The sequence below is a fragment of the Hyperolius riggenbachi genome, chromosome 6, assembly GCF_040937935.1.
Source record: "Hyperolius riggenbachi isolate aHypRig1 chromosome 6, aHypRig1.pri, whole genome shotgun sequence".
In the NCBI taxonomy this organism is placed as follows: domain Eukaryota; kingdom Metazoa; phylum Chordata; class Amphibia; order Anura; family Hyperoliidae; genus Hyperolius; species Hyperolius riggenbachi.
The window spans coordinates 139249925-139262049 of record NC_090651.1 but is presented as its reverse complement, the minus strand read 5'-3'; the positions used below and the strand labels follow the sequence as shown (position 1 = coordinate 139262049).

Sequence of the window (12125 nt, the reverse complement as noted above, 5' to 3'; positions counted from 1 at the left end):
ATAAACCTATATTTAACCTTTTAAAGAGCAATATCATTTTTGTTGAGAAACAAGCAGATATTCTCAGCACAGGTCTGCACATCCAAAAGGATATTTACCATGCTCATTATGTCTGTGTTTTTACCTTGGTTTCATCTGCAGACAGATACAGACATCTGGGGGTCAAGGGTTGGTGATTTTTTTCCATATGTGAGAGAAGATGTGCAGCTAATACTTTGCCAAATTCACCCTCATTCGCAAATATTCTTTATCAGTATAGACCAGGGATCCCCAAACGTCTCTGGTCGAGGGCCGGGTCAATATACTTCAGACTGCTGGTGGGCCGGAGTATACATAAAATGATTTAGAAAAACATAACATTGAGCCTAGGTATTGTAGACCGTGCCTATTAACATGGACAGCCCTCATGTCTCCCTGTTAACCTGAGCAGATGTTATGCCCCCAACACAGCAAGTGCAGATATTGTGACCTTAACATAGCAAGACATATGTGAGCCATAATGTCTCCCAATGGCCTGCAAAAGCCTGCAGCACAATCTCACCCATACACACACTATCTCTGTAGAAACATAAGCAGTACAACCCTCCATTTCCCCTTCGCAAAGTAACCATAACAATACTGCACAGCACTGACCAAAATATGTCATTATGCTTGTTACAAGTCATCCCCTCCACCCGGTACCCACTTTTCCAGCAGCCAAAAATACAATCCCCCACACGCAAAGCAATCAGTGTACACAATACATATTTTCAAAAGCTCTCCCCTCACCAAGGAAAAAACGACCCCCTTTCCCCAGTAATCGCATGAACTGCAAATTATCCACCCCTACACACGCACATACAGCCTTTACATTACATCATTACATTACCTTTAGACCGAACCCCCCCCCCCCCCCTTTCACCCACACACTGACCATGCCCAGAAGAAAACTCCCAGCAGCAGCCATTCATTCACGCAGTGCCCAAAGAAATCTTTGTGCGCTAGACAGTGGAGCATACCCAGGTGATAACTTGCAGTCCAATTGGTGTCACTTGATGTGGAATTGGTTTGAAAGCCAGTGAATGACTGCTTTCTGGCTTCCATGTGGAAGGGTGGTGCCAGCACTGCTATTCTATATGCGGGCCACCAATATTTAAAAATGCAGCTGGCTACAACTATAAGTAATACATTTTGTGTGCGGAGAGCCTCAGGGGGGGCCCGCGAGCCTTAGTTTGAGGACCATAGACAATAACAGTAAATATCTTTTTCATGTAAAATTGTTAAATGTTGATCCAGTGTTGATTGGTATTACATACCAAGGGCTCGTTCACATTGCATTCCGCTCGCATTTAGCGTGTGCGTTGGGGTTTTTCTGTTGCAATTTTTTTTCCAATTCCCGGCACTTGGGTGGGCGTTCTGTTTTAGTGAAAAGCGCTTTTTTCTAAGCGGTTTTCCCGAGCGTTTTTTTTTTCATTCACTCCCTGATGCAAGTCAGGAAGTGAACTCTTTGACCAGAGAATAAATACAATGTATTTATTCTTTAAAACGCGAACGCAATCGCTGCACAAAATTTGAGTGTTTAGCGCTCTTCCTATACCCTCATTATAGCAAAATCGCCCCAAAAATGCTCCAGGCACCACTTTGCTGAACGCACAGCGCACGCACCGCGCTGATATAAACCTTCTCATAGGGAATCATTGCACAAGTGTTTTGGGGGTGATTTTAAAAAAATCGTTTGCGCTTGAAAAAGGGCAAAAACGCCCCTAGTGTGAACGAGCCCTAAAAGTATGGCGAGTAGATTTCTGCTGAAGCTGTACCATGACATGATAAATCAGGAATTCACTGGGCTTTTATGTTTGATCGTCTATTTGCTCATTTCTGTCATATGCCTGTTTGTAAGTTTCAGGAATATTTGCACAGTGAAAATGTTTTAACTCGCAGAGTCTGAATTGTTTCTTCTGTATGACAGCTCAATATAGAACATGAGCAATCCTGCAAACCTGCCTAAGCTGTTAGGGGGCTACATTTTGCAACCCTTATCTGGGTCCTATCAGACCATATCAAAGGTGGTTGAAAAGTAAGCGGATTGCTTGTTGTGCAGTTGCAGCCACACAGATGGTCCTCTATGGCCCTACAGCAAGATGTCTTTCCCCACCATAGGCAAATACTTGCAGATTCACTTGTGCAGTTGCTAATTCACTAAAACCATTCAGCAATCCTTGTTGTGATTTAGCATTATCCAGACAAGAGATGCACCAGCTGAAGTGAGCAGCCGTATTTGCCATAGCTACAGTAGTGTCTGAATCACACACCTGAAACAAGCATGTGGCAAATCCACTCAAACATCTTATCTGCATGCTTGTTCAGGGTTTATAGCTAAACCGTATTAGAGACAGAGGGTCAGCAGGACAGCCAGGCAATCAGCATTGTTTAAAAGGAAATAAATATGGCAGTCTCCATATCCCTTTCACTTCAGGCATCCTTTAAGGAATACAGATCAGGTTTGCAGGATCAGTTGCTCTCTAATGAATGTGCACTCCTGGACAAAACAAGTAAATCAGGCCATACATATAAAGAACTTTATTTCTGTCTACAGGGCTACAACGCACAGTGACCTGGTACTGCGAGCAGCTAAGGCAGGAATTCAGCACCGTGTCATCCACAATGCCTCTATACTCAGTGCGATTGGTTGCTGTGGTCTTCAGGTGAGCTTCAATGAGTCTTCCTAGAACTTTATAACGCAAGGCATACACTGATCATCTAAAAACATGGAAACCATCTGCTTAAAGCGGAACTTTATCCCTATCAAAAGCTGATACCCCCTTTCCCACAATAAATCTTTACCTTTTCTCAAATAGATCATCAGGTGGGATGTCAAGACCTAGGTCCTGACAGTTTGCTGTCTGTGAACCTTGTTGCATTGTGGGAGATAACGGCTTTTTCCAACTGCTAAGCAAGAAATATCTCCCTCTGTGTATAGAACTCTCAGTAACGAACATTCCCTACAAATCACCTGGCAGGAATAAAGATGTAGCCACCAGTGAGAAATTTCAGAATGTAAATCGGGAGAGGAAATATTTTACAATGGGCAAACACTGACTAAATAATCTATAATGAAAATTGTAAACAATAAGCAATTTTATTGTTGTTTTTACTACAGTTCCTCTTTAATATTGTGGTGTCCCCTCTTGCCACCACAACATCTTTTGTTGGAGGGTTACTTTGGGGGCAGAGGGTCAGTTAGGATATGGAAGGGGAATAGTTTTTACCTTTCTGGAAGTGAAATTAGGGGAGCTTGCTAGGAGATCTAAGGAGAATAATATACATGGAGAAGGGGAGAGGAGTTGCTAGGACATTGGGGGGAAAGGGGGCAGTATTTTATGGCTGGAAAACTATGGCTGGGATTTGGGGGCAAAACGAAATGTCAGCAATAGCGGTACTTTGCATTGCACTGATGCTCCAAGTAACGGGGCTGAGCTAGCAGAAGACAAAATGACAAGTAGGTCTTATAATGTGTATCACTGAACTGCTCACGCAGTTGTGCATAGATATGCTAATACCTTCTGCAGTGCTAGGTTAATGTTGCAAGAAGTCTCTATTGCGATGTATGGGGAATGATATAGATCCATTATGTCAGATATGCAAATTCAGTAGTGAGGAATAATTGCATCATGTAATTACAATACGTTACAAGTCTGGATTCAATACAAATGAGCAATTATGCTTGTAGTGGGAGGAGAATCATGGCAGCCATGAATGAGTGTAGTAACGCTAGGAGTGAACTCTGCAGCCTGGTACTGAGGGAAAGCAACGGGACGGCACAGAGCATCTGCTGAACAGAGCTGCAGACAAGAGCAGCCCTGCAGGCAGCCTGATATTAGCTTACATGCAAATGCTCTTTGCTTTGGAAAGGTGTTTCCTGTTGATAGGACAGTATAGATTTGTTTGCTTCCAGGCTTTAAGCAATACACAGAAACACGAGTTCTCTGGAAAGTTTCCAGTGTTTTGCCATTCCTTGACCTTGAACTGGCTTCCCCACTACAGAAAATGTACGAATGCATTCATATTTGCCTTAGAATGTAAATGGCTTTCGACTTTTTTTTTTTTTTTTTTTAAATTTTGTTATGCTGTGAAATACCTATTGTCTTGCGCTAATTGCCTATTTACAGAAGACATCCAGTTAAGTTGTAATCAGAGAATTGCATTAATAAGACATTATTCACAGTGTGAGTTGTCAAATCCTACTTTAACCCTTTGGGGACTGGCTGCCTAACCCCCCTTTAGGACCAAGGCATTTTACCTGGGGGGGGGGGGGGGGCGGTTGGGGGGTCAGGCAGCCGGTTTCTCAGTATTGTTAGCTAGGCATAAGTGTCCCCAGTGTATGCAGGTGTCCCCCATATTGCCAGCAGCCTTTACTCCCCTTCCAGGCTCCAGCGATGAGCAGCTCTAGCCCCCTGCACTCTGACTGGCATCCTCGCTCGCACTGCCGTTAAGTTCCGGGTCGCGGCTTGATGATGTTATCAAGCCAGGACCCGACACTTACGTCAGAGCGAGCAGAGATGCTGGCCAGAGCGGAGGGGAGCAACGATTGCCGGGGGAACGTCAGGAAGGTGAGTGGATTCTCTTCTTCCCCTCCTACTGCAGCTGCTCCAATAGTGATCACTATGATCCGATGGCGATCGTAGTGATTAGGAGCCAATCGTGATGGCTCCTGAGCGGAAGCAGCAGGTGGCATAAATCCTAAGCCGCATCAGTTAGACAGCCACAAGTGCGGCGTAGGATTTACTACCATCAGTCCCCAAAAGGTTAAAGAGTTCTTCTAACCAAGTGTGTTTTAAAAGGAACCCTTTGTATGAAGGCTGCTATATTTATTTCCTTTTACATATTACCAGTTGCCTGGTCGCTAATCTTGTCAGATTTTTGGCAGAAACGTCTGATCTGCATGCTTGTTCAGGGTCTATGGCTGAAATTATTCTAGGCAGTGGATCAGCAGGACTGCCAGGCAATGTTCATTGTTTAACCACTTCACCCCAAGGCGGTTTTTACCCTAACGGACAAGAGCGATTTTCACCTTTTTATTGCTAATTTCTTTCATTTTCCAATAGCTTAAAGGGTCACTTAAGCCAAATTAAAAAATAGGTTTTACTACCAGCCCCCTGAAGCTGTCCAGTGCTCACGTAGACTCGCTCCGCTGCTCCTGGCCCCACCGGCAGCCACTTACGGTTTCGGCGACAGGAGCCGACAGGCCAGGAACGCGAGTGATTTCTTCACGCTCCTGGCCGTAATAGCGCCCTCTATGCTGTTATAGCATATATCATATAACGGGCCAGGAGCATCGGAGGGAGTCGACGTGGGCACCGGACAGCTTCAGGGGGCTGGTAGAAGCCCCAGGTGAGTAAAACTCATTTTTTAAATTTGGCTTAAGTGTCCCTTTAATCACTACTAATCACAATGAAATGATCTATATCTTGTTTTTTTTCACCACCAATTGGGCTTTTTGGGGTTGATATTTGTTTTCAGTAATTATTCTATGCATTTTAAAGGGAAATGCAAGGAAAAAATACAATATTTCTCCAATTTCATCCCCTATGGTTTTAATATAAACACTGCTACTGTACATAAAACCCACACATTTTATCTACCCATTTGTCCTGGTTATCACAATATTTTAATTATGTCCCTAATACAAAGTATGGTGACATTATATTATTTGGAAATAAAGGTGTATTTTTTCTTTGGTGGTTTTTTCTTTTTTCACGTGCACGGGAATGCACGTGCAGGGGTGCGCACGTGCACCCGCGGGAGCGTGCACTCGCACAGCGGCAGCAGCAATATCTGACTTATAAAAACGTGCTGGAGCCATTAAGAGGCTCTAGCAGGACGTTTTTATAAGTCGGCTTGTCATTAAGTGGTTAAAAGAAAATAAATCTGGCAGCTTCCATATGTCTCGTACCTCATGCTCCCTTTAAAACTCATATCCACTGGCCCCAACTAACCTAATGTTGCACCACCTACCATCCAACTCCCCTAATGATAATACATTTCGAAATTATTTGTGTACCGCTAGTTCATCGTATAGCAGTTATGCATGTATGGCCAACATGGTAGAAGATTTCCTCAGTTGCTACTGGTCTCTCAAATTAGAGAAGGATCTTATCTGGAAGGCTTTTAGCCAGATTTAAGTCAGATGGGGTTGTCCAATAATGGACCTCTTTGCCTATTAGGCCAGTGCCAAAGCAAAGACAAGTTTTCTACTTCATCTTAGGGACATCACTATAGGCAGAGACATTTGAGGTTCATTCTTTCCACTTAGAATTAATGTTTAATTTGAGTACAGGTGGTCCCTTAATTCATTTAGTCCCTTAATTAAAAACAGGTTCCATTTTTAGAGATTGTAAGTGGAATTTGGTTGTAACTTGAGTCCTGTGTTAAACATGGTGAAATGTGATTACATGATTTACTTTTGGACATATAGTATAAACTATGTGTTGTGGTTGTTTTCAGTGTGCTATCAGGCCTTGTTCACTTTTATAGGCGTTTTTGTAAAATTTTAAGCGCGGGGGGCGATTTTCAAAATCGCCCTGAAAGCGCTTGTGCAATGATTCTCTATGAAAGAGTTTATATCAGAGCGCTTTGTTTGCAATCCGCTTTGAAAAGCGGTGCTTGGGCCATTTTTGAGGTGATTTGCCTAAATGAAAGTTATAGGAAAAAACGCAAAACGCTCACAAAATCGATTTGTCAAGCGATTGCGTGAGCGTTTAAAAAAAAAAAACATTGTATTTATTTTTTCTGGATCAAAAGATGGAAGCACTCTGGAAAAGCGCTTACAAAAACGCCCACAAACCGAGCAAACGCTCAGAAAATTGCTGGAAAACGCTTTCAAAAACCGCTGGGAAAAAAAGCCCACCGCGAGTGGACACGCGAGCTGAACGTAATGTGAGCAAGGCCTCAAAGTGTTTTGAACTACTTATAACAGTTTATACAATACTGTAACATTTAACAACAAAAATTTGTAACAAAATCAGCATTGTATATTTTGTACAACTTTGTTTGCATCTCTGAAACATTGTAAATCAAGTTGTTTGTAAGTAAAGGACAATTTGTATTTTGTTTTCTAAACAAGAAATAGACTTGGATAGCCCTATTGGGCCATGTTTTGATCAATGCATTCGTGCTGTTTTCGTTTTTTAATTTCTGTGTAGCTCCACCTGCATGCCCAAAAAAATGTAGCCTTCCCATACCCAGCCAAATCACGTTTTTATTTATTTTATATGATACAAGCACAACTGTACAAAAAAAATGCTTAGGAATGTAAGTTATAGTTGTTCTTTAAAGCGGAATATAACCCTGCATTTCAACTTTGCTCTAAAACATTATTTACAGCATATTATATGCAAAAAGCATTTTTTTTTACTAGACCAGCATTGGAAGGGTTAAACACAGAGGTTTTAAGTTCCGTGCAAACATTCAGATAGTTACATTCTATTTAGTTAGTGTGTAACTGTTTATCAATAGATACATCTCTTTGGCTGTCCTCCAAGCTCCTTCTCAGTGAGAGAGATGAGTCACAATAAACACATATTTGTAAACAAAAAGTATCTAACTCAAGTTCGGCTTCTGTCTGCAGAAATCTCCAGGGACTTTAAAGCCCTGTGTAACCCTTCCAATGCTGGTCTAGTAAAAAAAAAAAAATGCTGGTTGCATATAATATACTGTAAATAATGTTTTAGAGCAAAGTTGAAATGCAGGGTTATATTCCGCTTTAATGATGGCCAAAGGATTGATACATCCATTGGTGCTTTTGTTCCACTTTTGCATCTCTGTGAAGCTCTCGGTTGTTGTTTTTTTTTTTTTTTGGTACTTCTCCTCAGGCTTCTCGGGTCTCTCTTGTATAAATTGTTCCTCTCCTCCCTCTCTCTCTAATCTTGCCTTCACGTGCCAGGGGCAGGAAGCAGCTGTTCTTTAAACTTCTGTCTGGTAGTGTTGCAGTGATTGTGGAGACAGTGGCCAAGAGCTCCCTCTTACATAGCAAGCTTTTATTATATTCTGACTTATAAATAGACCTATAGAGCCAAGGTATTCCGAATACAAGTCCAATTGTGCAGGGTCTGGATTAAGAGGAGCTTTGCCACTAGGGTTTTAATGGCCATATGTCCTATGCAAAGGTCAGTATGTTAATGGTTTCAGCTTATGTTTATACTTTTTAGAAACAAAGCTTGAAATTACTTTTCCTTTTACGAGTTCAAAATAGTCAACAATGAAGTGGCCTCTTTACATCTTTACAATCAAATGTCAAAATGTCACCCTGGCTGGACCAAGAATTCATTGCAGTCCATAAAGCAAGATGGTAAAGGTTAATTACCATGGTTTCAACCTAATTCTGACATTGGGTACAGTGTTTAAATGCCACATGTCTCCTAATATGCAGACCACCATCTGCAATAGATTACTGATGAAGAAGAAGAAAAAATAAATATGTATGTTGTGATCTACACTGATATTTCCCGAGCTCCTGTTACCAGTAAGGTCATTAGAGGACTTTAGGTCAGTATTAATCAATAACCATAGCTTCCTAAGTACTTGATCATCATTAGACAGCACAAAAGAGGTCCACTAGCGAGGCAAGTACATCAGCTCCATGTGTATAGTTGGTCAGATTGTAAGTTAATCCTTCCACTCAGAAGAAGGTGTTAGTGTAGCTTTAGATGAAATGTGTTGTAAACTTCTTAAATTGTACCTGAGGTGACATGATGAGATAGACATGCGGATGTACATTGATTGCCAAGAGTACACATAACTAGGCTGTGTTACTCTTCTTTTTCTGCCTGAAAGGTTTAAACATCCAGGCATGCAAGTGACATTTCCGCTCTCAGTGACAGACCGTGACATGACATGGACTCTGTAAAGTGCTGCAGAAGATGTCAGTGCTATATAAATACATAATAATAATAATAATATGGTAGGACACTAGACAATGACTATGGTAGGGATTAGATTGTGAGTTCCTCTGAAGATAGTCAGTGGGGCTGGGCACATTCGGCAACACGTCCGCTGATGGCAAGGCAGGTAATCGGGGCGCCTGGTAATTTGTTTATTACGGCTATTGTGGAGCCCAGTGTATAATTATACACTGTGCACTGGACTTCTAGCCAATAGGAGTTAATCTTCCTGCGAATCCACCCTTTCGGGGAAGAAGAAAGGTGGAGGAATCTGCTTCTATGTCAGCTCTGCATGGAGCCCGTGCACCTCATTACTGGCCAAGAAGTGCAACCCTGACCTTGAACTACTGCTCATAAACTGCAGGCCCACATACTCACCCAGAGAGTTCACCGGCTATGTCCTTGCGGATGTGTACATCCCTCCTGATGCTGACGTGAAAACTGACCAGCACGACCTTAGTGACACTATCACGCAGTGGGAGATGTCCCTTCCAGATTCCCTGTTCATCATTATGGGCAACTTCAATAAAGCAAACCTCCGTCAAGAATTGCAACGCAACCACCAGAATGTAACCTGCCCCACCAACAATGCTAGCATTCTCGACCACTGCTACACACCCTTAAAGGATGCTTACAAGTCCACCTCATGGGCAGCTCTGGGTTCCTCTGACCACTGACTTATCCATCTGGTGCCCACCTATTGAAGTTGCCTGGAATCTGCGAAACCAATCCTGAGGTCTACTAAAGTGTGGTCAAATGAGGCCAAGCTTCATCTCCAGGCCTGTTTTGACTGCACAGACTGGAAGGCGTACCACATGGGTCCCTGGCGACAGACTGGCTACTATTGACGTGGTCAGTCTGTACAGCCGTATCCCGCACGATATGGGTATTGCTGCGGTCAGACGGTTTTTGCTACGTACCAACAAGAATGAAAACTATGTGGAGTACATCCTTGAATGTTTAGAATTTGTTCTCACGCATAATGCGTTTTTGTTTGACCACAGCTAGTACCATCAGGTGTCCGGGACGGCCATGGGGACTCCCGTGGCGAGCTCCTACGCGAACCTCTTTTTGGAGCGTGGGAGGAGTCAGCCGTGCTCTCGGATCAGAATCCTTTCCGGGGGCGCGTCAGACAGTGGTCCAGGTACGTGGACGATGTCCTGGTGGTGTGGTCGGGGACTGAAGGGGAATTTGCAGATTTTATGCAATATTTAAATACAAACGAGGTAAATATGCAGTTCACTTCAGAAATTGATAAGTTTGAAGTAACGTTCCTAGATGTTAACCACTTTGTCCTCCTTGACGTATAAAAACGTCAAGGAGGACAGGCGCGCTCCCGCGGCCGATCGCGCGCGTGCACGCGCACTCCCGGCCGCGGAGTCGGTAGCCACGGAATCAACTTATCGGGCTATGGAACCCGATCATTGATTCTTCTCCCCTGCTGAAAAAGCGACAGCTTCTCTCGGAAGCTTCGCTCTTTCTGAAGCTGTCTCTCTCTAAGCGTACATTGTACGCTTAGAGTGACGTCATGTAAAAAAAATCGAGATTGCCATCTTGTGGCCAAAAAGTAAAACTACAAGAAAATCCTCAAAAACATTACAATACACCAATCTTTCCCCAAATTAAACACTTTTATATCCCACCCTCCCAAAAATGCCCACATAAAATGTTTAATAAAAAAAAACAAAAAAAACATTACTATAAAAAAAAAAAAAAACATAAATATTTACCAAAGGGTCTAAACTTTTTAAATATCTATGTAAAGATGAAATATTTCTCTCTATTTTTTTTTTTTTTATAAGCTTGTAAATAGTGATGTATGCAAAACGGAAAAAATGCTCTTTTATTTCCAAATAAAATATTGTCGCGATACATTGTGATAGGGACATAATTTAAATGGTGAAATAACCATGACAAATGGGCAATAACAATACGTGGGTTTTAATTATGGAGGCATGTATTATTTTAAAAGTATAATGGCCGAAAACTGACAAATAATGAATTTTTTCATTTTTTTTCTTATTCTTCCTGTTAAAATGCATTTACAGTAAAGTGGCTCTTAGCAAAATGTATCCCCCAAAGAAAGCCGAATTGGTGGCGGAAAAAACAAGATATAGATCAGTTCATTGTGATAAGTAGTGATAAAGTTATAGGCTAATGAATGGGAGGTGAACATTGCTCGGATGCATAAGCTGAAAACGACTGAGATGTTAAGTGGTTAAATAAATGATAGAGGATGGTTGTTTGATGACTAAAGGCTTCAGAAAGAATACAGCCACTAACTCAATTCTTCATGCACAGAGTTTTCATCCAAGACATGTTGTTGAAGCTATTCCCTACAGCAGTATTTGAGATTGAGGCGAAATAACAGTAGATACGGATTTTGAGGTACAAGCGGACAAACTTACTGCCAGGTTCCAGAGAAGAGGATACAGTCTTAATCTACTTAAGAAATCCAGGTTGAGAGCCTGGAAACGGGAGGAGCACATTACTGGCTCCCAAAGAAAGAGAGGACGGTAACGTCAGGAGAACAACGTTTACATTCGATTACTCGTCTATGGCAGAGCGAATCAGAAAGGCCATACATTCCAAATGGTCCATGATTGCGAGGGACCCTGACTTAACGTCGATTTCACAGAAAGCCCCTAGGGTGGCTTTCAGACGAGCCCCTACTCTGGGTAACCTGTTAACATCTCACCCAGACACAAAGATTGGCTTAGTGCTGCCTTACCCCTTGGGAATCATAAATGTGGCCGATGCAAGTGGTGTGAAAAGCTAATTATACAGAAAAATATACACGGGAAAGAATTGATACAGATAACAGTTTTTGACATGCCAGACTGAATTTGTAGTGTATGTTTTGCTATGCCCTTGTGATCGTTTTTATATAGGGCACACCACTAGACCGATGAAAATCAGATTTGGTGAACATATTGTATCCATAAAATCGGGGAAAGGCTGCACTCGGCTTATTGACCATATGAGAGAGGAACATGGGACTGAGAGATTCAATATTAGATTTGCAGCACTGGAAAAACAGGAGATACACGGAGAGGGGGAGATAGGAAGAGACTTCTATTAAGGAGGGAAACTAGACTCATACTGAAAACTGAGGCGATGGGGTCCATTGGGCCTTAATGAAAAAACAGAATTATCCTGTATGCTTGATCTCTGAACACTGGTTATTGATAACATGTGATTGCTATG

The 12125-nt window shown here is 42.1% G+C and overlaps 1 protein-coding gene across 1 annotated transcript in view; it reads left to right on the top strand.

The window, feature by feature from the left end:
• DPH5 (diphthamide biosynthesis 5) overlaps nt 1-12125 on the top strand; it is a 47387-nt gene that overhangs the window by 10838 nt on the left and 24424 nt on the right. Inside the window, exon 3 of the mRNA XM_068240001.1 lies at nt 2576-2684. Within this exon, the coding sequence (XP_068096102.1) occupies nt 2576-2684 (109 nt within the window). The remainder of the gene's footprint in view (nt 1-2575; nt 2685-12125) is intronic.